This window comes from Equus przewalskii, chromosome 11, assembly GCF_037783145.1.
Source record: "Equus przewalskii isolate Varuska chromosome 11, EquPr2, whole genome shotgun sequence".
Taxonomy (NCBI): Eukaryota; Metazoa; Chordata; class Mammalia; order Perissodactyla; family Equidae; genus Equus; species Equus przewalskii.
In genome coordinates, this window is record NC_091841.1 from 30,299,178 (window position 1) to 30,321,547 (window position 22,370).

General features: G+C 58.8%; 1 protein-coding gene across 16 annotated transcripts in view; it reads left to right on the forward strand.

Annotated features, from left to right (window-relative positions):
- Nucleotides 1-22,370, forward strand: part of ANO1 (anoctamin 1) — a 168,342-nt gene that overhangs the window by 124,065 nt on the left and 21,907 nt on the right. For 7 of the 16 annotated variants that reach the window (XM_070564372.1, XM_070564379.1, XM_070564373.1 and 4 more), the window contains 8 exons: nt 2,230-2,390; nt 12,906-12,988; nt 14,938-14,949; nt 15,556-15,627; nt 17,903-17,980; nt 18,977-19,051; nt 21,836-22,037; nt 22,227-22,338. In XM_070564372.1, coding sequence (XP_070420473.1) covers nt 2,230-2,390; nt 12,906-12,988; nt 14,938-14,949; nt 15,556-15,627; nt 17,903-17,980; nt 18,977-19,051; nt 21,836-22,037; nt 22,227-22,338 — 795 coding nt within the window. The remainder of the gene's footprint in view (nt 1-2,229; nt 2,391-12,905; nt 12,989-14,937; nt 14,950-15,555; nt 15,628-17,902; nt 17,981-18,976; nt 19,052-21,835; nt 22,038-22,226; nt 22,339-22,370) is intronic. The other 9 variants (XM_070564377.1, XM_070564381.1, XM_070564376.1 and 6 more) reach the window with 3 other exon arrangements.

The following is a 22,370-nucleotide window of genomic DNA, read 5'->3' on the forward strand; positions in this document are numbered from 1 at the left end:
AGGGCCAGGCAGGCACTGTGGCCCCAGGTGGCTTCCTGACAATGGGGGACCCCTGTCGGTGGTTCCCTGAGAGGGGCTTGTGTCATGCCCCAGTGGGATGTCCTGGCCCCTTCTGCCCCACCAAGGAGAGGCCCTCAGAAGAGAGGAGGCTCAGGGAGGGCAAGAGATAGACGCCTCCAGGCGGCTCCTACGTCTCCTTTTAAAAGCAGTGCAGCCGCCAGGACTCAGTTATTCCCATCATAATAATGACAATGGCGGACAGGAGTGTGGCTTAAGTGTGCCAGCGCTGTGCCAAAGGCTCCCCGTGCGTTCTCCTGTTTAATCCTCCCAACAACCCGGTAACACGGGTGCCCCTCATTCTCAGCATCCCCGTTCTACAGATGGGGAAACTGAGGCCCAGGGGTTCAAGTAACCTGCCCAAGGCCACACGGATCACAGGTGGGAGAGCTGAGATTCAAATGCAGGGCTGGCCTACGCTGGCCTGTGTGCACCTTCCCCCACACACACATGCACACGCACACACGCATACACACCCATGCACATGCACACAAATGCACACACACACACTTCCCCAGATGCTCTGGGGCAGCCACCTCAGCCACTATTCATCTTCCCACCTCCCGGGCCCGGCACAGCGCCTGGCACGTGTGGCGCGTGCACAGATTTTAGTAAACGTCTGGTGGTGGAACTGAAGGAAGAGATCTGGGCGGGACGGTCCACCGTGCGGGCCAGAGGGGGCCCTCGCAGCCTCTCAGCTGAAGTTTATCGAACACTGACTGTGTGGGCCAGCGAGATTCTGTGCCCACGTGCGTGTGCATCCAGAAATCAGAAACAGAAACCGCCTACCCGCCTCGGCTCCTCCCGGGCACCGTGGAGCCCCTGGGGATGGCCACTCCTGCCTGACGTGTTTATAGCTCAGCGTCTTGTACAAGTTAGAAAGTTCAATGCAGGCCAGAGCTGGAAGGGCCTTATTCTGGCCCCTCACCTCATCTTCCAGAAGGAGAAACCGAGTCTGAGCCTGAAGGGGCGTGGCAGGCAGGAACAGCCGAGCGGGGCCCCGGGCCCAGGCGCCCGACCTCCACAGGGAGCCCTCCTGTGGCCTCTGAGCAGTAGATGAGAGCTTGCATGGCACGAGCTTTGCAGGACAGAGACCAGGGCTCAATCTCCCCTCTGCTGTGTGGCCCTGAGCAAGTGACCTCCCCTCTCTGGGCTCACTCGCCAGGCTTGGTGCAGACTCCTGCTCGCACAACCAAGGGCCTTGAAGTCCGGGCATTTTTCGGTATCAGCAGGGGAGGGCCGAGGCCTGGGGGAAGGCCACTGGGTGTCAGGCGCCTCTGCGTCCGTCCACAAAGGTTAAGCTCTGGCCCCAGCCTTCGTGCCTGTTCACCAGAACAAAGGCCTGTGCTGAGCAGCACCCACCATCCTGGCCGGGGGCCCCTTGCTCCCCGAGCGAGCCCCGTGTGGTGGGGCTCCCCCACCCCAGGCAGCTTGTGGACACGTTCCTTCCAACCCAGCCTCCCCCAGAGATTCGGGAGTGCAGTTTCTCTGCCTTCTTATGCGTCTAGAGCTCCCAGTGACGCGCCCAGGGCCGACTGCCCCACGCGCCCCGGCCGGGGTGGATCGAGACCCACACGGTGCCTGGCGCACAGGACGGGCCTGGCGTCCTTGTGGCTTCACCCTGTTCCTCTTTCAGTGTCCGAGGCCTTATAACGGAAAGGCCTGGACGGTGTGCACCATTAGCACAGGCCTTGACGGGGCCCGGTTATTAGCGGGAGGCTGGCTGGGGACGCTCGGCTTGTCCGAGAGGTGGCTCCAGTCCAGGCGGGGTCCCCCCACAGGTGAGCACTCCCGTGCCCCTCTCTGGCCACACACAAGTCTGGACGGGTCCACACCAGAGCCGGCTACAGAAGTCGCAGGCCCCGTGCAAAATGAAGACGTGAGACTCTTGTGCAAAAATCATTAAGAATTTTAAGGCGGTGACAGCAGACCGGGAAACCGAGCGTGGGCCCTTCTGAGCACAGGCCCTGAGTGACAGCACCTGTCACTCGTCTCAGTAGCCAGGTGGATAGGAGGGACACGGGCACTGGCTGAAGCTGGCTGGCGTGCCTTACTGGTGTCCGCCATGGTGGGGACCAAGGGCCTCGCCACCCCCAGCACTTTCTCCCACCCCAGCGTGGCTCCCGGGAGGTGTCCGGTTCCTGGGGACTCAGGCTGTCCCCTCTCTTCCAGCATGGAGATGTGTGACCAGAGACACAACATCACCATGTGCCCGCTGTGCGACAAGACCTGCAGCTACTGGAAGATGAGCTCAGCGTGCGCCACGGCCCGGGCCAGCCACCTTTTCGACAACCCGGCCACCGTCTTCTTCTCCGTCTTCATGGCCCTGTGGGGTAAGCTGAGCGCCCGCCGCCCTGCGTCTTTGCGGCAGAGGCCACTGTGAGTGGGGCCCTGCATTTCCTCCCTTCCTGACGTTGTCCGCCGGCGGCGTTTGCCAGAAGTGACGTGGGAAGGACGGCAGTGGAAGTGCCCCCTCTTCTGTCTGCAGGCCACAAGGGCCTGTGCTGTCGCAGACGCAGAGGAGGTGTCCTAACCCAGCCACGAGCCCCTCAGGAAATGCCTAGGAGGGGGCCCTGCTCCCCGAAACTGGACCTCCATCCTGGGATTGGGGTTTGTAGCTCAGAAAGGGCCTTGGGCTCTGCGTTCTTCCCTGATGGGGCTGGGACAGCGGACCTGGGCCGGCCCGGGTCTCTCAGTAGATGCTCACGGCTCCCGCAGGCTCCGAAGGCCCATTTTACGGGGAAGGAAGCCGAGGCCCAGAGAGTGCATGTGAGTTGCCCGGGGTCACTCAGCTCCTGAGGTGCCAAGGCGAGGGTTGAATGTCGTGTTCCAGAGCCTGGGCCCTTCACCGCTGGGCTCCACCACCTCCCCGAATGCCAGGCAGGCGGCTCCTCCTCCAGGATGCTTCCCTGACGCGGGTCCCACCTGGCCCCGACTCAGGCTCGGGAGGCTTGGGAGGTTGGGAAGTGGTGGCCGGATGCACTTCTGCAGGCCTTTCTGGATTGGCCAATAGGGGATTCCTGTGCTGAGCCGTCTCCCGGGCAGCCTTTGCCTCCGGGGCTCCCATGTGGTAGAAGATGGAGCTGGGCACACAGAGGGCACAGGAGCCACGGGTCAGGACCCCTGGGGGAGAGAAGTCAAGAGGGGCTTCCTGGAGGAGGCATGAGCCCCGAGATGAGTTCTGGAGACATGGGGCAGGGGTTGCTGGACAACTGTGGCAGAGGGACCCAGTGTAGAGACAGAGAGGGCGGTTGCTGGTGCCTCCTGGAGCCCTGTGTTGCCCCCCTGAAGGGCAGCCCCCAGATCTGCGCACTCCACCTTCCCCTCCGAGCTCCTTCTCGTGCGGTGAGCCCTGGAGTGGACGCAGGCCACCCTTGCTCCTGCCGGGGATTCGGCCCCGCCCTGCTTCCCACGTGGCGGTGGCTCTGGGCCTGTCTGTCCCACTTGCCCGAGCAAAGGGTCTGGGCCTAAAAGTTTAAAAACCGATGGTCTCCCTGTGGTTCTCCAACTGGGTCCTCCAGGCCTCTGCTGGGCTCCTCGTCGGACGTAAGGGTTAAGCTGGGATGAGGTGAGGCGAGGGAGGGGCCCGGACACGGCGTGGTCGTTGGTGCTCACTGTTGGGGGCCGATCCACATTTGCCGGACCTTGAGAGTGTCGTGGAACTGTGCACTGCACACGCCTCGCTTGCCCCCCGCCCAGTCCCGACCCCGGTTGAAGCTGACGTCCGTCCCTTTACCGACTTTACAGTTGGGGCATCTGTGCCTGGTTGATGGGGGAAGACGGGCGTCCATCTGCTGAGGTGTGAAACCTCAGCCAGAGCCCACAGCCCGCGTTTCACAGGCGGGAACCCCGGGGAGAGCCAGGACAGGGGTTTCCTGGCGGACGTCATGGGTACCCGTGACCTGGCGTGGGCGCCCGTATCTCAGCAAAGACAGACGCGTGGCAGATGGTCGGCCACGGGCTGTGCTGGACCCCGCCGTTCTAGGTCTGGGCAGAGCAGGCGATGGGCGGTCTTGTGTTCCGGGAGTTCTGGGCCGAGCTGGGGATGGACACGTGCAGAAATAAGCGTGGCCTCGCGCTAGACACGCTCATGTCTCTCCGTGGGCAGAGGCGTTTCGTTTTCCTAACGAGGCCGAGAATGAGAGGTAGGCCGGCGGCTCCGATAAGGGAGAGGTTTCCAACGTGGGTGCTGTGCAGCACTGGGCTGGGCCGGTCAGGGAGGTGGTGAGCGCCCCGTGCCAGGAGGCATTCAAGCTGAGGTTGGAGGGCTGCTGCATAGCATGGGGAAGCAGTGTCGCTGCATGGTCCAAGGTGGCTTGTGAGAAGATTCCCAGGGCCCCCGTCTAGCTCTGGTTGTTAATTTGGGCACCAATCTTGCTGTAAGTTTAGGATCAGTAGCCATCACTCACTAAGCTGGCGTGAATGTGCCCGACATTGGGCCGAATGCTCCTCATCCTTCATCCCACTGCATCCCCACAGCTGAGGCTTTGTCCCCATTTCACAGATGAGGAAAGTGGGGGCTCCACTGGCAGGGCCGGGAACCGAGCCCACGTCTCTCTGAGCCTGTTTTCCTTCCACTGCCCACCTCTGCCTCTCTGGACCCTGCGTCCCTTGGGAACCATCCCCTTGAGCCCCCACACCCGCCTCTCCTCCTCATTCCCAGTCTCCCCGGCCCACCGCAAGACCTCAGCACTGGTCATCTCCTCTCTCCCTCCCTGCCCTCTCTGATCTGGGCCCAGGGAGGCCCGAGCTGAGGCTGGAACACTGCTGGCTGGGCGTCCAGCCTCCTGGTTCCCCTGCCCCGAGCTGGGAAGATTCAACCGGCCGCTCCCACAGTGGGGCTCGGCTCGCACAGACCGCCGGCCTGACGGTTTCGTCCAATTCAGTAAGTCAGCTGGGCTGGCCGTGTCCCAGATGGTTAGACACCGTCAGGCAGTTAGCAATGCCCGTTCCCCGGCCAGACTCAGGTTCAACTCCCAGCTCTGTCACCGACCAGCTGTGTGACCTCAGGCAAGTTGCTTCTCCTCTCTGGGCCTCAGGTTCCCATTTGTAAGATGGAGATAGTAATACAACCCACCTCAGAGGGTCCTTGGGGACACTGAATGAGTCACCACTTGTGACGTTCCTAGGGCTCTGCCTGGTGCTGGTTGTCACGTCGCACTAGGTGTTACGTGGGCTCAGCAAGCACCTGCTTTTTGAAAATGTGAAAACAGCCTGGACCCCAGGAGATCGGAGCTCAGATCCAACCTCTCACCTTGTGCTTGGGGCCCCCGTTGTTTACGTCACCTCGTCTCCTTCTGGAAAGAATGCTGCAGGCCAGGCCCTGCTCTCAGCATCTGACATGCAGTGACTCATTAATTCCCCCGGGGACCGTAGGAGGTAAATTGTTTTATTGCCCCATTTAGCAGATGAACAAACAGAGGCCACTTTCCCATACCAGCTGCTGAGAGGCAGAGGCAAGGCTTGGACCCCGCATTCCAGGTCCCCACCCACACATCCCTGACCAATGGCATCTGTTCCCTCTGCGTGCGTGACTGACCTGCTCTGGCCGACGTGCTTGCTCCTGACCGGATTACCCAAATTCATTCTCTCGCCCCGACAGCTGCCCCATTGAGCCCCGGACAGATATGCCCCCTTCCCCTTCAGACCCCGCCCTGAGGACTGACTGTGCGGGGCCCTGGCTGGGAGCTGGGCACGGATTATCTCGGGTCCCCACAGCAGCCCAGAGGGAGGCTCTGCTGTTACTCTCCCACGAGGACACTGCAGCACAGAGAGCTTCAGGACTGGCCCAACATCACACAGCTCTCGGATTCGTAACAGACGTGACAGATCCATGGCCTGGCCCACCGGCCCCCAGTGTCCAAGCTGGTGCCGTGGTCTGGCCTCTCCATCCAGACATCCTCCATTCCGAGCCCTGCTCAGGGAGCAGAGACTTACCAAGAGCCAGGAGGGAGGGACACACAGGCGGGCTTGCTGCGCAGCCAGCCCGACCCACTGGGTTTGGTTAGATTCCTTAAATCCAGTGCACCCCGTTCTGGGAAGCCAGATGCCAGTTTCACACCTCTTCCGTGAGTACCTGCTGTGTGCAAAGCGTGAGCACCCACTGTGTGCAAAGCGGGGCCACTTAGCACCCTCAGAGGGGTTGGCCAGTCCCTACAGTGGCCGCTTCCCTGGGAGAAAACCAGACCACTCCGTCTCCCCCCGTGACGCAGGGAAAGGGGCGAATCTGTGTTTCCGACGCCCCCCCATCCCCCTCCAGCGCCACCTGCACCGTGGGGGACAGCAAATGTGCCTGTCCGTCAAGTGCGACTTTAGTCCACACACTCCCATTTGGGGGAAAAAATAACAAAAAAGCCAAACCACTCCCGTGAAGCACTTACTTTAGGAAAAAGGAGCTTATTATCAGTCCTGACAGGAGCGGCAGGAAGGTGCCCGCTGGGCCGAGCGGGAGTGTTGGCGGCAGCCCCTGCCTGCAGGGGGAGGGAGGGAGGGAGGGCACCAGTGCCCCGTCCCTGGGCCCTTTCACACTGCTGTCAGGCATAATTAGCAGAGACCTGCCATTGTTGGTTTTTTAATCTCTTATTCAATTATTTGCTCATTACCCTCTAAGGGATCATTTTCCCTCTCGTGTTTCTCCCCCCCCCCCGCCCCGCCCCCCGGCTGTGTCCTTTCTTCCTCTGTGCTCCAGCTGTTGACATTTCTGCTCACACAATGACAGAGAGGGACCCCAAGCCCGTGACTGCCGGGTCTTAATTTTGCTTCCACTCCACCGTGGGGTCCTGCTTGTCCAGGGGCTGACACGCTGGTCCTAGAGATGTCGGCTCGCTGCTGCCTGGGACTTAGAACTTTTCAAAGCCTCAAATAGGGTGTCACATGAAGCAACTTGAAGCCGCATTTAGCTGTTCGCCCCGGGATCAATTTTCTGAAATGATGGCCTAATATAATGGGGCTCTAACTGCTTGTCAGTTCCGTGCAGAACAAAGGCTTTGATTTGAGCCCGGCTGCAAAAGCTGGTGAAAGCTGGTCCCAGCTTCAATGAAATGGCAGTGGTGTGATGAAAACCCCTTCCCAGGGGGCCGTGCCCGAGACTTTGAATGGAGTTGCCAGGTCACCCTGAGCTAGGCGGGATATAGGGAGAGGTAAACTATGATTCTCTGCTGGAATTAAAAGGCCAGTGGTGGGTTCATGAACTAATAACTTGTTCGGAGGACAAAGAAGGAGGGTGCCAGGCGAGTTGGTGAGAAAGGGAATGGCTGGAGGCTGCTATACCTGAACTCCATCTCCATTATGTGCCAAGAGGCAGGAGTAGCTTTCTTCTTCTGTTCCTGCAGCTCTTAAGGAGACGCAGCTCCCATCTCCACTTTGGGAAAATGGAGAGTGTGTTGAGCAACCATTTGACTGTGTTGGGAGCCCGAGATTCGTGAAGCCGGTCTCTACTCTCAGGGGGTCGAATTTTAAGGAAGACGCAGCCCCTGCTCTGACAAGTGTGAGTGGTTGAGCCCTGGCTGCCCCCTAGGGCCCGTAGCAGAGGTGTGGGAGACAAGACCCCGTCCCACAGAGAGCGTGGACCTCACCAGGGAGACGGGGCCATGCTCCGCGCAGCCGCAGAAGTGCCCCAGCATCATCAGAGCTGGGCCTCTGAGCACAGGTCTGAGAGGCCGCGATGCCCCCGCTGGCACAGGAGACAGTTGGAAGGCGGAAGCAAGAGCATCTTATGGAGCGTCCAGGATCACGCCCTCGCTGCAGTGACAGAATTTCAGGGGGGAGAGAGCTCAGAAAGGGGGTTCAGCGTCCAACCCGGGAGGCATCCAGAACGAGGGAGATTGGTGTTGGGCCCAGGCGTGAAGACAATGTGGACAGGTCAAGGCGGGGCCCGCGGGAGGTGGCGTGGGCGCTGCCTGGGCGGAGAGCCAAGACTAAGGCGTGGGAGGCTGGACAGCCACGAGTCTGGTGGAGAGAGGGGTGGCTGGAAGGAAGGAAGAGCAGACCAGGGAGAGGTCAGTGCTTCTAGACGCCCGAGTGCCGAAGGGTGGCCCATGGAGCTTGTTCAGATGCCGATTCCGTGCTGCCCAGGAATCTGTGTTCTAGCAGGTTCCCTGGGGGCTTCTAATACAGTGGATCCCGGGCCCAGACTGAGAAACCCTGGAGGAAAATGGACAGGTCGCCCCCACCCCGACGGAACCACGCTGGTGTCCTTCCCGTCATTTTCTCTGCACACGGCAGGTGAACACAATGCGTCCCTACCCATTGTCTTGTGATTTCACTTTCTTTTTAATTGAGGTGAAATTCACGTTACATAAAATTAACCTTTTTTTTTTTTTTTGAGGAAGACTAGCCCTGAGCTAACATCTGCTGCCAATTTTCCTCTTTTTTGCTGAGGAAGACTGGCCCTGAGCTAACATCCATGCCCATCTTCCTCTGCTTTATATGTGGGACGCCTGCCACAGCATGGCTTGAGAAGTGGTGCCATGTCCTCACCCGGGATCCGAACTGGCAAACCCCGGGCCGTCAAAGGGGAATGTGCACACTTAACCACTACACCACCGGGCCGCCCCCAAAATTAACCATTTTAAGTGCACCATTCAGTGGCATTTAGCGCCTTCACCATCTTGCATCACCATCACCACTATCTAGTTCCAAAACGTTGTCATCACCCCAAAAGGAGACCCCATATGCATTAAGCAGACAGCACCATTCTCCCTGCCCGCCCAGCCCCTGGCAGCCCCCAGTCTGCTTTCTGTCTCCTTGGATATGCCTGTGAATATTCTGCGTACGTTGTAGAAATGGAACCATGCCACCTGCGGCCTTTTATTCTGGGGAGACCCTTCTGGGTGAGCCAGGTCGTGAGAAGGCTCCTCTGTCGCGCCTTCCCGGCGGGCGCGTCCTGCCCTGAGCTCGGCTGTGGACCACTCACGGGGCCCCCGCGGCCGGCGCTGCTGTCAAGCCCCCCGTGCAGGCGTGGAGACTGAGGCTGGCAGCGGGGTCGGGGGGCACGTGCCCGGGCTCACACCTGGATTCTGTCCAGGGTGGATCCAGGGTCCTGCCCTCGTCTGCCACCTCTGGGCTCCTCTGCAAGAATGTGTTTGTCTAGCCTTGTGTCATCAAAACAAATGTTTGAAGAAAGAGGGCTTAGAGCCCAGCCACCTGCTTCCGCCCTGGCCCGGCGTCCCGCTTCACTGTCCGTGTTTTGTGCTGTGCCGCCCTCTGGGCCCCGGATCCTGGGGACATGGTCTGGTCTGTTTGGCCCCCTGTGTAGCTGCTGAGGTCAAGGCCATTTCCTCATTTCTTTTGTACCCTGACCAGGTTCGGCACACGGCTTGTCCTCATGCGGCTGGGAAGCCGCCACCCCTGACCCCGGCCGATCTTGGCGTCAGAAGTCCTAGGTTCAGGTTTCGACCATTTATTACCCAGCCCCTGACCCCTCGGAGCCTCTGTTTACCCGTCTGTAAGATGGAACGCGTTATCCCAGCTTTGCGGGATCGAGGGCAGGATGAGAGGAGGTCGGGCGTGCAAGGGCAGCACCCCAGCGCCTGACCCCCGCTGGACGTCGCGTAACGCCGGTGGGGTGTAGTCAGCACGTTGGCAAGGAGAACCGTTACTGGGAACCTCAAAGGGAAGGGACAGGAACCCCGCAGTCCCCTCTGCAGTCCGCACGGTTGGTGTAGGGAGGGAGTGCTGCAGGAGCACAGCTGCGAGGGACGGACGCTCAGTTTTCTTCCTGCCTTTGCCCAGGCCAGTGGAAGGTGGCTTTTCGTATTGCTCATGATGCCCAGCTTTGAGCTGAGACCTCAGGACTGCCCCCTGGGCTCAGCACGAGCCTTTGCATCTCCCCCCCGCTGGTCAGGCCTGAACTCGACAACCCGACCCTTTTGCTCCAAAGCAGGCATGGCAAACTCAGTGCCACAGAGTCCAGGCAATAGGGCATGGTGGGGTCTGTGGCCAAGTGGAGAAGGTATGCCTAAGCTTGGACAAAGGGATGGCCGCCCCTCAGCTACAGGTTTCTGGTGCCAATGCTTCTGATTTTTAAAGGAGAAGTGGGGAATTCATAATTTTATATAAAATGTCTTTATCTCTTAAACATAACCAAACCAGACAAGCCTTGTCAATATAACGTCTCCTTTCCTGGCCACCAGGCTCCAGTCTTAGTCCTAGTCAGCCCACGGATGCCTCTGGGAGAAGCCCCTTGTATCTATCTTAAGACATTTAACAGTACAAATTCTAAGCAAGAATGCTTGGGTTCAAATACCAGCTGCCTAGCTGTGTGACCTTGGGCAGATTACTTAGAGATTACCTCTCTGTGCCTCCCTTTCCTCATCCATAAAATGGCAGTACAAGTTTTTCTCTAATAATCACACTGCTTATTCTGACTGTGATTATTATTGCCATAAAGAATATCACTATCTCTACAGAGGTCAGTCAAGCACGGTGGTTCAGAATAGACGCTGGGGTGCAACAGAGCGAGATTCAGATTCCACTCCTGCTGTTAATCTGAGTCGTGCCTGGCCGTAGCGTTTGACGGTCTGAGGCTCCGTTCTTGCCTGTCGATCTGTGAACAGAGATCATCCGTCCCGCGTAGCGTTGTTGCGAGGATTGGGGTAGCTGACGTCGGTCCATTCTAGCACGGAGCGTGCACCCCGGGGTGTCATCGGTAAAGATGACGTGTTCTCACGCTGCAGGCTGGGGGGGGGAGGGAGGAGGAGCTGCAGGAGCTGGAGGCAGGCATGGGCGAGCCTGGGAATGGGGAGGACATGGGGGCGGCCAGGACAGGGGAGGGAAACAACCCGAGTCCCGGGCTGTGCGTGGAGCCGGCCCTCCCGCACGTGTCTGCTCCCCCTCGGCCCAAGGTCTAGAGGGAGGCGCTGCCGTGGGCGGGCAGAGGAGGACGGAGAGGGACAGCCGTCAGATCACAGGGAGGGAGCCAGGCACCTGCCAGGACGGAAGAGGTCAGACAGCCCCGACCTCTGCCGCCGCAGTGGACGAAGGACAGGTCAAAAGAAGCGGGAGGAAGCATCCTCACTTCTTCCTTCTCGGGACGTGGTGCGGCCGCAGGTGGGCCCGCCCAGACCACAGGCTTCCTGGTGGCAGGTGCCCGGCCCCCCCTGGAGTCCTTGCCACCGTGATGCTGCTCCGCGTGTGTTCGCTGAGTACCAATCTGTAGCACAGGGAACTACATTTCCCAGGCTCCTTTGCTCTCCCATTTCCTGTTCGGTTCAGCCAATTGGAAGCCCTGATGGGAGATCAGAAGGCGGAGGATGGGGAGAAGCCGGGGTATTTCTCCCCATCTCCCTCTGCTTCCTGGGGCATCTCTGGTAGAGGCTTTGTCTCCTGCGTGGCTCTGACCCCCACCAGAAATCCCTCCGTCCACAATCCCAGCTTCTTTTGGGCAGCCCCAATTTCTGGCGCTTGTAACACCATGTCCCATTGTCCCTTCACCCCTGTGCTGGCAGCAGCTGCCTGCCGTTGCTAATCTCTGGGTGGTCTCACCATCCCTTGCTTGTCTTCTGAGCTGTATCATCACCCGTGTGGCCAATTTCCAGGATTAAATTACCCCAGTTGGAAAGACCTGGAGAGGTTCCTGTCTCCCAGCTGGGCTTGACTGGGACAGTAGCTAAAACTTAAAGTGTACCAAATTATGTACAAATACAGGCAAACTCAGCGACCCTGTTCTCTCCTCACTTTAATGGGGAGGGGACACATTCTGTGTAGACTAAAGCTCTCTGAGCTGGGAGATGAGTCAGCTTCAGACCCACTTCTTGCTGATGCCAAAGCTGCATTCTTCCCCAGTGAAGGACCACATTGGTCAATTTGCACTAAAGTGTCACGGTTACTCATCTCATTTGATTTCCATCTTGATGCCACCACTTAATCAGACAAGCCATTTAATTGCTCTGAGCCTCAGTTTCCTCCTCCGGAAAAACGGAGGAAGGAATGGCACCTCCCTCCTGGGATTACTGTGAGGTTTAACTCAGATTGATACTTCACGTGATGGTTTTTCCAACAGCGCCTGGTACAGAACAGCTCAAGCATCCTGAGCTCTGAGTCACCTGCTGCCCACCCTCAGCCTCTGCCGATCGGCCTCTGTTGGGGGGGAGCATTACTGATAAATAGCTCCGCCACTGGTGCTCACAGAAGCCGTCCATTCATTCAGTGAGCACTCCTGAGCCCTGTCTGTGCCGGGCACTGATGTGTGCCAGGAATCCAGATGAACGAGGCCCTACCCCTGCGCCTCACCCCAGAGGGGCCACTCCACACGGGACAGGGATCCTAATGGAAGGGCAGTGTGGACGCCCGGAGCAGGAGAGATCCCTGAAGGAGCTGGTTCCTTTCTGACACTGCGGGGGATGATCCGAGGCTTCCCGGAGGAGGGGGCGTTTGAACTATGTTCAGTCTGTTAAGATTGTGGAGCAAGATGTAGTGGCTAGGAGTGCAGCTCAGCACTCAGACCCCCTGCGTAGGTTGGAAGCTTGGGTGCGTGGCCTTGGCCCACCCCTCACCCTTTCCAACCTCAGGACCCCCACCTGTGACCTGGGGTCCCCAATATTGGTCAAACAGGGCAGTTAAAAGCCCAGGCTCTGGGAGCAGCCTGCCTGGCCCCTCTCTGGCTGTCTGAGTAAACTCGGCCGGGCCTTCATTTCCCCGTGCCTCAGTTTCTCCATCTGTACAATGGGAAAGCAATCCCCTGCCTCACAGGACCGGCCGGAGAACTGACCGGGTCAGTTCATGTGACGTTTGTGGTCCAGCACGCCGTCACCCTCGCTCACCAAGTGGTGCAGAAGAGGAGGATGCTTTTATGTCATCGGATGTTTCGGGGGCGCCCCTGACTGTCTGGTTTTCCTCCCTGCCTGCAGCCGCGACCTTCATGGAACACTGGAAGCGGAAACAGATGCGGCTGAATTACCGCTGGGACCTCACCGGCTTCGAGGAGGAGGAGGTGAGTGGGTTTGGTGGCAGGTCCCCCATGCCTTCCCCTGTGTCTGCCCCGATACCTCCTGGCGACTCACGTGGAAGCGGGAGGTCGTGAAGCCCGGGCCAGGCAGCTCCCTTGTCTGCTTCCCGGCTCCTCTCTCTGGTGTTTGAATCACCCGCGGTTGCCTGGGCGACCGTCTGATGTCTGCTGGAGTGTTTCTGATCTCGATGCTCACACAGACGCGCCACCCACCAGCGCGGTCAGGGCCACATGCCAGGGCTCACCACACTGACCTCATCGTGTCTGGGGGAGGCCCGGTGGGTCTGGGGAGGGGACTGCCGCCGCCAATGAGGACAAGTCCCAAACGCGGCTCTGAGCCTTTGTCCTGGTGCCAAACCTGTGCTCGTCAGAGCCCGCTTCCCGCCTGTGGTGAGGCGTGGCTGAGAAGCGGGAGCAGATGCTTTCCCAGGAGAGCGAGGACCAGATGCTGGGCATCTCCGTGTTCCAAAGAGAGGGGGGCATTCGGGATCAAAGGGCTGCTGGGCTGGGGGTGAACCCCTCTGCCCGGGGTCCCCCAGGGGAAGCCTTGCCACAGCCCTGTTCCAAATTGCCAGCTCCAGCCAGAATTCCCCGTGGGGTGAGCGTGAATGAGAAGGAAAATTGGTCCCCACAAATAGCCGCGGCACAGAGCGGAGCTGTAAGATGTGGCCCACGACCGCTACGTAATTTTATAAACCACCGTGCACCTTTTTTTAAAAAGGAGAAACCTCTCATGCATTTTCCTTGTCCTGTGGAAATCGCTTCCGTCACTCTTTTTAAATATTCCTATTGTATTTCCCACACGACGTGCTCGCTCCCAAGGCTGGGTCAGTCAGTCCCTCTTCGGCCAAGTGTGTCGTGCAGTCAGAGAAGCTGACGTGCGGGCTCTGTGCTGACAATATTGTCGATAGACAAGGGGACTAGAGTCTGCTGGGAGAGGCACGGTGGGGCCTCTGGGGCCAGGCCGTGGGGTTCCACCCTGATTCGGCACCACCCTTGCTGTGTGACCTGGGGCAAGTCTCTTAAGGTCTCTGTGCGTCCGGGTCCTCACCTCTCAAGTAGGGACTGAGGCTTAGTCCTCATTCGATAGGGTTTGAGGGGATCTCAGTGCGTCAATAGATATAAAGCCCTTAGAGCAGAACCCAGTAAGATCCCCATAACCCATCATCGGGCTAGCCAGGGGCCAGACCAAGACCTGTGCACCCTGTCCTTGACACGCAGCTCTTTAGGGGTGAAGCCAGGCACCCTGTCCCCGTGGTGGGGTCCGGGTCAGCCGTCTGCCTGGGCAGATTCTTTCCTGGCTCCCGTTTCAAGATGCAAATAGAACAAAAAAAGAGTCACCGTCTCATTATTTTAGAAGATTTAGAATGTCCGTTTCAGGTCATCCCCGTGGTTGGGGGACAGTTGGGGCTGGGAAGGAGCCAGGCTGTCCCCTTGTTCAGCCCCTGGGGGACCCGTCCCGTGAGCTCTTCACTCGGATCGCTCGGGCGCCTGATTCGGGGATGGCGATCAGAGCCGTTGGGCACCGGGCGCCGGGGGCGTGAGTGAGTCCCCCAAAGTGAGCCCCGCATGGCGGCCTGGGCCCCGTTGGGGAGTTAATCACCCCAGGCAGAGTCTGAACCGCAGGCCTTGGCTGTCGGAGCGGAAGGGAGCGTGTGTCGGGCATCTGGCCTGTGTGTCCCTCCCTGACTGGAGAAGTGTCAGCCCGGCGCTCCCTCGGGAATTCCCGAAACACGCAGCTGGCGGTCACCCTCAGGCGGCAGTGGCCCTTAGCTGGTCCCAGCTGCCCGAGTCGTCCTCGGCCACCGGCGCCCATCCGCCTTCCTCCCGGTTCTTGAGAAAATTATCTTTAGAGGACGTGGCTTATTTCTTAAAAAGCAGCACGAGTAACGAAATCTTTCTGTTTTTGTTTTTCCGTTTCTGGTTCCCCGAAGGAGGCCGTCAAGGTTTGGAATTTTTTTGTCGCTCCTCTATCTTCCCACAGCCTGTCTCCCCGGGAGAGGGGCCTTCTCGCACCTGATCCGTCTGTCTCTACGGCACGGTTCCACGGCAGGCGGGGTCTCTGCTTCCCCCAGCCTCCGGTCTCTCTTAACCCCTGTCTTCCCTTCCAGCGCCCTTCGCTGATCTGCTCTGGGCTGCCCCGAGGCCTGGCGCCCCAGGGTGCCCGCGCTTGCTGTCACTTACTGCCGTCTCTTCTGACCCCCACGGCTCCTGATAGGACGTTCTCGGGGGCCCGTTCACGGCTGGCTGTTCACAAGGAGAAAGCGGGCCACGGGTCAAGCTGCAGCCTGGCATAGACTCTCGTGCCTCCAGGACACAGAGCCAGAGTCTGTGGCCTTCCCAATGGGCTGGGGTCCCCAAGAAGGGGACAATCCTGGGCGGACTGCACACGGGGAATTCTAAATTAGAAATGGCACAGACAGCCAGCCAGGAACTGGCCCCGAAGGGCGCTCAAGGCGCGTCTATGGACTGAATTTGCCATGTGTGCTCGTGTGGGGCAATCTGCAACTCACAATTAACAAGGCTCCATGTTGACGTGGTTTCTTTCGCAGGACCATCCCAGGGCCGAATATGAAGCCAGAGTTTTGGAGAAGTCGCTTAGGAAAGAATCCAAAAGCAAAGAGGTACGGTGGCCGCTGCCAGTTGGCTTTGCCAGCAGTAAAAAAGCGCTGTACATTCATCAACAGTATAGACCAGGGGGTCAGCGAACACTGTACGTCCATCAACAGTATAGACCAAGGGGTCAGCAAACACTGTGCATTCATCAACAGTATAGACCAGGGGTCAGCAAACACTGTACGTTCATCAACAGTATAGACCAGGGAGTTAGCAAGCACTGTATGTTCATCAAGAATATAGACCAAGGGGTCAGCAAACATTGTAGACTCAGGGCTGGCACCCAGACAGGGGTCAGATAGTATTTTAGACTCTGCAGGCCTCTGTCACAACTACTCAATTCTGCCACTATAGCATGAAAGCTGCCGTAGACAACAGGTAAACAAATGGGCCTGGCTGTGTTCCGATAAAACTTTATTTATAAAAACAAGCAGGGGGCCGGATTTGGCCGCAGGCCGTAATTTGTCACACCAGCTGTAGATCTACCTTCTTAATCTATCCTAAGGGTGATCTCAAACTTCAGCCAACATTTCAACATCGAGAACCAGGTCGCTTGGCAGCTCTTTTGCAGTACGCTGGATGTTCCTGGTGGCCACCCCTTGTGTTCTGTGTTGAATGAGGAAATGGAAGGGTTTGCCCCAGCAGGGCGCCTGAGCAAACGGCCAATTTCTTGTTTCACTCACAGACTACGAGAGTGAGAGAGATGGTTTTGTGATGCTCTTAAGGCCATGATCTTTTGATCATAAATGCCCTTCTTTCTCCCCAAACCTCTCATTCGAGTTGGGGGTCTTACACTTGCAGCCTGAATTCTCACAGACCTCTAAAGATGCTTGGCTATTTTTTAAGGAGGTTTTTTCACATGATAAGCACGGAGCTCCCTCCCCACGCCCCCCAGCCCTCGTCAGCCTCTACCTGCGGCTGGGGAGGTTTGCTCCAGGCCATGAAGGGATGGGGAACAGCTGAAGGCTGCTCTTCCCAGTTCCCAGCGTTCGCTGTCCCATTGGCACGCCCAGCCCCTGGGACTGATCGGGACAAACCCCTGGGTCTGTCTTTCCTTGTCGTTGTGTCACATGGACAGGGTTTGCTGGTTCAAAGTAGCCGGGGGTTGCAATTGCCAAAATCCTACCCGTGGGGTAAAGTGGGTGCCCCAGAAGCCCCCTCTCGGACCCCAGCTCCCATCACACGTCAAAAATCCAGCTTAGTCCCCACTGCAGCTGAAAAGGGGTACGCCTCCCTCAGCACCCCCTCAGAGCCTGCGCAGGACTCAGTGCAGAGAAAATAACCACGGAAGTGTGAGTTCTCGCCCCAAATAAGGAGACCGCCTCTTCAATGGAACAAATCAGAACATGCGCACGTTCCAGTGCGGGCTGCCTTCTGAGCAGCCACCTGGGTCCCTGACCAGCTCCATTAGCCCCTCTGGGCTCGTTTCCTCCTCCCAAAGGGAGAGGCAGGGACGCCACTGCCTCCAAAGCCCTGCAGGCCTCCACTGGGGGCCACCGAGACCGTGTTCGGTACCGCATCCTCAGCCTGAGCAGGGATGGGTGTTTCATTCCCTCCTAAGGAGAAAAAAAAAAAAAGCTTTGTGGCACATGCCGGGTCCCTTTAAGTCAAGGGACTAAATCCCGCCGCGACAGTGGATTGGGGCTGCTGTGCCGGGAGCATCTCCCAGGCTCTCACCCAAGGCCTTTGACCACGTGCAAAGGTCCAGGTTAATTTCTGCCGGGCTCTGAGGGTCACCGCAGGCCCTGTACGCTTCTGGCGGGTACACCCTTTATTTTCTCCTCCATCTCACTGGCTCCCAGCAGCTACCTTTTGGTTTTCATTTTTTTCCCCCGGCTATGGCACCAAATTCATTCAGGGGAAAAAAATAAGAAAAGATCCGCCCCTGAATTGGTACATTAAACTCAGCAGTTCTGGGTGCGACTTCCCTCCCGTTGGCATAAAATGCTCAGAATAATCGTGCCTTTGCGTAGATGCACCATGTGGATTACTGCACCCGGCTTGTGCGATGGGCCTTCCAGACCCCCGAGCTCCCGTGCTGGAGTCTATGTCTCAAAACCCTTATCTGTTTCCGTGACCTCTGTCACAGTCTTTCTTTGAGAATGTGGGTCTCTGCCACCTCTTACTGGTGGAAAATGCCCAGCACCTGAGTCACCCTCGGCAGTCAGCATGCCTCAGGGCGAGCCTGCCGCCAAGGGGGCGACGGGACCTGGGCGCCGCGGGCTGCCAGCGCCTGGAAGCGTCACCCTATGGTGCTCTCTTGTTCCCTCCACCCGCCCTCAGAAGCGCCGGCATATTCCGGAGGAGTCAACAAACAAATGGAAGCAGAGGGTTAAGACTGCCATGGCGGGGGTGAAATTGGTACTTTTCTCTCCTTCGGGGCCACGCGAGTCTTGACTGTTTGCAGATGACCAAAGTCCGTTGTGTTTTCCTCGACCGATTCTGTTGTGTTTTTGTTTTTTTGTTTTTTAACATTCACATCCGTGTTTCTCCGCCTTCCTTTCCGCGCCCAGCGAGCTGTGACGCGTGTTGAGATGTCACTGCATGGCTACGGTGGGTTCGTGGGGGGGTGGGAGGGGCTCTGTCCTTACTCGGAGCTTGTCACAACTGCCTGCCACCTGTCCTCCTTGGTCTTCTTGTTAACACGCATGCCACCCGCCCCTGGAATGAGTGGCCTCTGGCGTCATGCCCTCGTCTGCGTTCTTTAACCTAATACATGCATTTTCCCATTTAAAATCCACCCCCGTTCTCGAAACATCCCAGGTGAGCAACAAGCTCCTACTTAGGTTCCTCCAGACCAACCCATCCCCGAGCCAGGGAGCCTCCGGGCCGCCTGTCACCACGGCGCGCCGTTGCTACGCGGCCGATGGCATTCTCACTTGTCACGCTAGTTGCGTGTTTCAACTTGCTCTGCGAAGGAAAATAACTATTATGGTCTGGGTGGCGAAGGGCACAACATCTCAGATCTTCTGGCCTTAGAAGGGAGACTTTCAGACACACAAATGGGTTCCAGATCCAGGCTTCTTCCGGACCTGGGTCCAAGAGTCTGATCGAGAGAAGGGCCATTTGGCGCTCTACGCCCCGTGCACAGAGGAAGCACGTTGTGCAAGCGTTTCTGTCATTGCATAACATCATCTCCCAGGTGATGAGGCCCCAGACGCTTCTTTGAGCTCCATGTTTGCATCATCCATCACCTGCAGGCATTTTTGTAAAGATGTTTCTGAGTATTTCTGTTGTCCAAGTTGTTCACGCAAACACCCACGGGCACACGCACACGCACGTGAGTGCGCGCACACGCAGACTTCTCTCCACCGTGATGGTTCCCCCGGGTGACCCTGCACTGTTTGGCGTTTGCAGACAGACAAGGTGAAGCTCACCTGGAGGGACCGCTTCCCAGCCTACTTCACCAACCTGGTTTCCATTGTCTTCATGGTAAGTTCCGGAAGGCTAAGGGGGGAGGAGATCAGGGGACCCCACCCACAGGGAGCTGTGCGGAGCTCACCTAGAGCGGGGTCAGCCATCGACCTGGCTTTGCTGTGACCCCAGGGCGTGGTGGGGCGGCGGGGGTTGGGGGAGCTCTCTCCGCTGCCCCTAAGGTGGGCAGGGACCCGGGTTCCACAGTGACCCCCGGGGGATCCGCACGCCCGGAGGTCACGAGATGATTGCACACAGTCCCTGATACGCGTCTCTCGTTCTGAGAGTGACACGTTGGAGTAACTGGTCATTCAAACCTGGGATTTCACACATCTTATTTAAAACAAAACTGCGGAGTTTTAAAGGGCAACATTAAGTAAATAATGCAGAGACAGGACAAAACTTAGAACGGTGCTACTCAAGTGACCACGGGTCTGGACCCTGGGCTCGTGGATGATGCTGATCTGAATAAGTCGCCCGGTGCCTCCACCCTCTTTGGGGATTTTAATCCCAAATTGATGGGGCCTCCGCCATGGAATGTCTCCGCCCCCGTGCGAGCTCTGCTTTCGTCCTCGCCCGGGAGGTCAGGGCCCCCTTCAGGCCCTGTAGTAAAATCACCGTCCCCTCGTCCAGCCCGGGAACCTGAGGTCAGAGATTTTTGTGGCCCAGCCCCTTGCCTGGTACCCAGGGGGCCTGGGTCGGCCGCCGTGGACCGAGGCTGAGCATGTGCAGGGCCAGCCTAAGAGCCTTGTGAGGAGTCTCCTTCAGTCCTCACAAGGTGCCTGTCCCCATCCCGTCCCCCTCCTACTGATGAAGAAACTGAGGCCACAGGTGTGGCTGCTCTCCCCAGGCCTCCAGCCAGGAGGGGTGGAGCCAGGTGCCAATCAGGCCGCCTGCCCCAGGGCCCCGCTCTTCCGTACCGGCTTGGAGACACGGAGCCCGGGCTTGTCTTGATCCCTCATCACCTCCACCTTCCAGGCTGGAGGCGAGGAGGAGATGGAAGCCGGTGCCCCCTCTTTGAAGGGGTTTCCCGGACACCCCACCCACAGCCTCTGCTGGCATGTCGCCCATCAGACCGTTTTGCGGGGCCACCTCTGTCTGCAAGGAGGCTGGGAAGGGGGCATGTTGTCGCTCCCAGCAGAGGGGGGGGTGGGGAGGGAATCAGTGGGCCCTCGATGTTCTGGTGACCCCGTCACAGACACATCAGTCAGTGTGGTCCCCGCTGGGGAGCTCCGTTCACTGAACGAGTATTGGTTGAGTACCTATGACGTGTCCTGGAGACGCCAGTGTGAACACATGGGCCAAACCCTGGCCTCATGGCCCTTTCCTTCCATGAGGGAGGTTGCACCCAGGAAGGGAGACAGCTGGAGGGCTGCCCTTCAAGGGGGCACACCCGCCCTCCAGCGGGGAGAAGGGGGCGCCTTCCTCCGAGTCACCCTGCAGGCCCGGCTGCCATACGCGCCTCCCTCCTGGCACAGGTTACATCCCTGAGGCCAGGGCAGGCCTTTCCAGGGAGGGGCCTCTTGGCAGGAGCGAGGGATTTTCCAAGGAAAGCCCTCATTCCCGGAGCTGGCCGGGAGTGGCACCCACACCTCGCCCCAGGCCGCCCTCTTGCCAGGATGTCGTGTGGGTGCCGCGGCCGGTTTCCTGGGTAGGGAGTGGCCCCTGTTTAATCACCCCTGATGTGTGCAGAAGAGTTCAGGGGCCCAAAGTCTAAACTAAGAGCTTTCCTCAATTTCGGACGGCTGGGGTCTCGCTCCGGGGTAAACCAAACACAGCCTTTCCAGCTGCAACCTGAGAGACACACACGCAGCCCCTGCCTCTGCAGGACTGTCCTGGGAGCCACCAGGGACCCTTCCAGCAGGGCGAGGCTTCGTGGGAATGAGGGATGCGAGGCTCAGGAGGGAGCGGGAAGAGCGCGGAGCCCGCACCCCGCAGGTGGGGTCGGGCTTGGCTGACCACCCAGCGCAGCCACCCTCCATCCCCAGGGCGTCCTCAGCATTGGGGTTTTCAGGTGTCCCCACCCCAGGGCAGGACAGGGTGAGGACGGGTCTTCCCGGCAGAGGTAGGGCCTTGGAGGAAAAGGAACCCAGGCAGAAGGACGGCTCCACACGGAACAAACTTGTCATCCTAGCCAGCTCCCACGGCTGTCTCGCAGGCAACTGCCAGCCTGAGTTTGACAGAATGTTCTGGTCCAATAGTGGGTTTGGCAAGATGAGGGGCTCGCCCTCGGGGATGAGCAAGAAGAGTGCTGGTGGCTCCTGGGGAGGTTGGCAGAAGGCGCCCAGCCAGACCTGCAGCACTGCCCACCCGGGATGGGACGAGGCCATGCCCCATCCGCTTTCCGTAACAGCCGTCTATCCGAGAATGTCACCGCCCCGTAGTCAGCCTGCCATCACACAAGCCAAGGCAGTCCCCGGGGTTGCGGCCACCCTGTGTCCTTTTGGGGACCGTGGGGAGAGAGAACGCACGATGCCCCACAGCGGATCCCACAAACTTCAGACTTGAAGCTCAGACCCACCCGGTCAACCCCAGCTCATGCGCTGGGTGACCTGACCTGGTCACCTAACATCTCTGAACTGTCTCCGTAGAACAGAAACCAGCCCCTCATCCACCCATCTGTGACGTTAACACCCGTAACACCCCTGGCATTTGGTGGACGACAAGAAGTGTCTGTCCTTGTTTGGAAGCTGAAGCACTGCGGGGTGGGGGGTTGGTGGGGGCAGAGGGGGCAGAAGCGGGACGTCCGATGAGACCCGGGTGGGCCCAGCCAAGAGCATCCGTCCCCTCCTCCCTCTGCAGATTGCCGTGACCTTTGCCATTGTCCTCGGAGTCATCATCTACAGAATTTCCACGGCCGCTGCCTTAGCCATGAACTCCTCCCCGTCGGTGAGGTCCAACATCCGGGTCACGGTCACGGCCACCGCGGTCATCATCAACCTGGTGGTCATTATCCTCCTGGACGAGGTCTATGGCTGCATCGCCAGGTGGCTCACCAAGATTGGTGAGTGCCCACGTTCTGGGGCGACCGTGCCCCGGGCCGCGTTATCTGTGGCCCCGGGCCGAGCAGCCCTGAGTCACCTCACCCTGCTGTGGGACCTCGGGCTGGTCCCTTCCCCTCTCTGAGCCTTCAGGACAGCGGTCGGCCTGGACTGTGACGGCCGCTCAGCAGCGTGCATCTCTCTCCCTCCAGAGGTTCCAAAGACAGAGAAGAGCTTTGAGGAGAGGCTGATCTTCAAGGCTTTCCTGCTGAAGTTTGTGAATTCCTACACCCCCATCTTTTACGTGGCTTTCTTCAAAGGCCGGTAGGGACTCCTTCAGTGGCTGGAACTCGCTG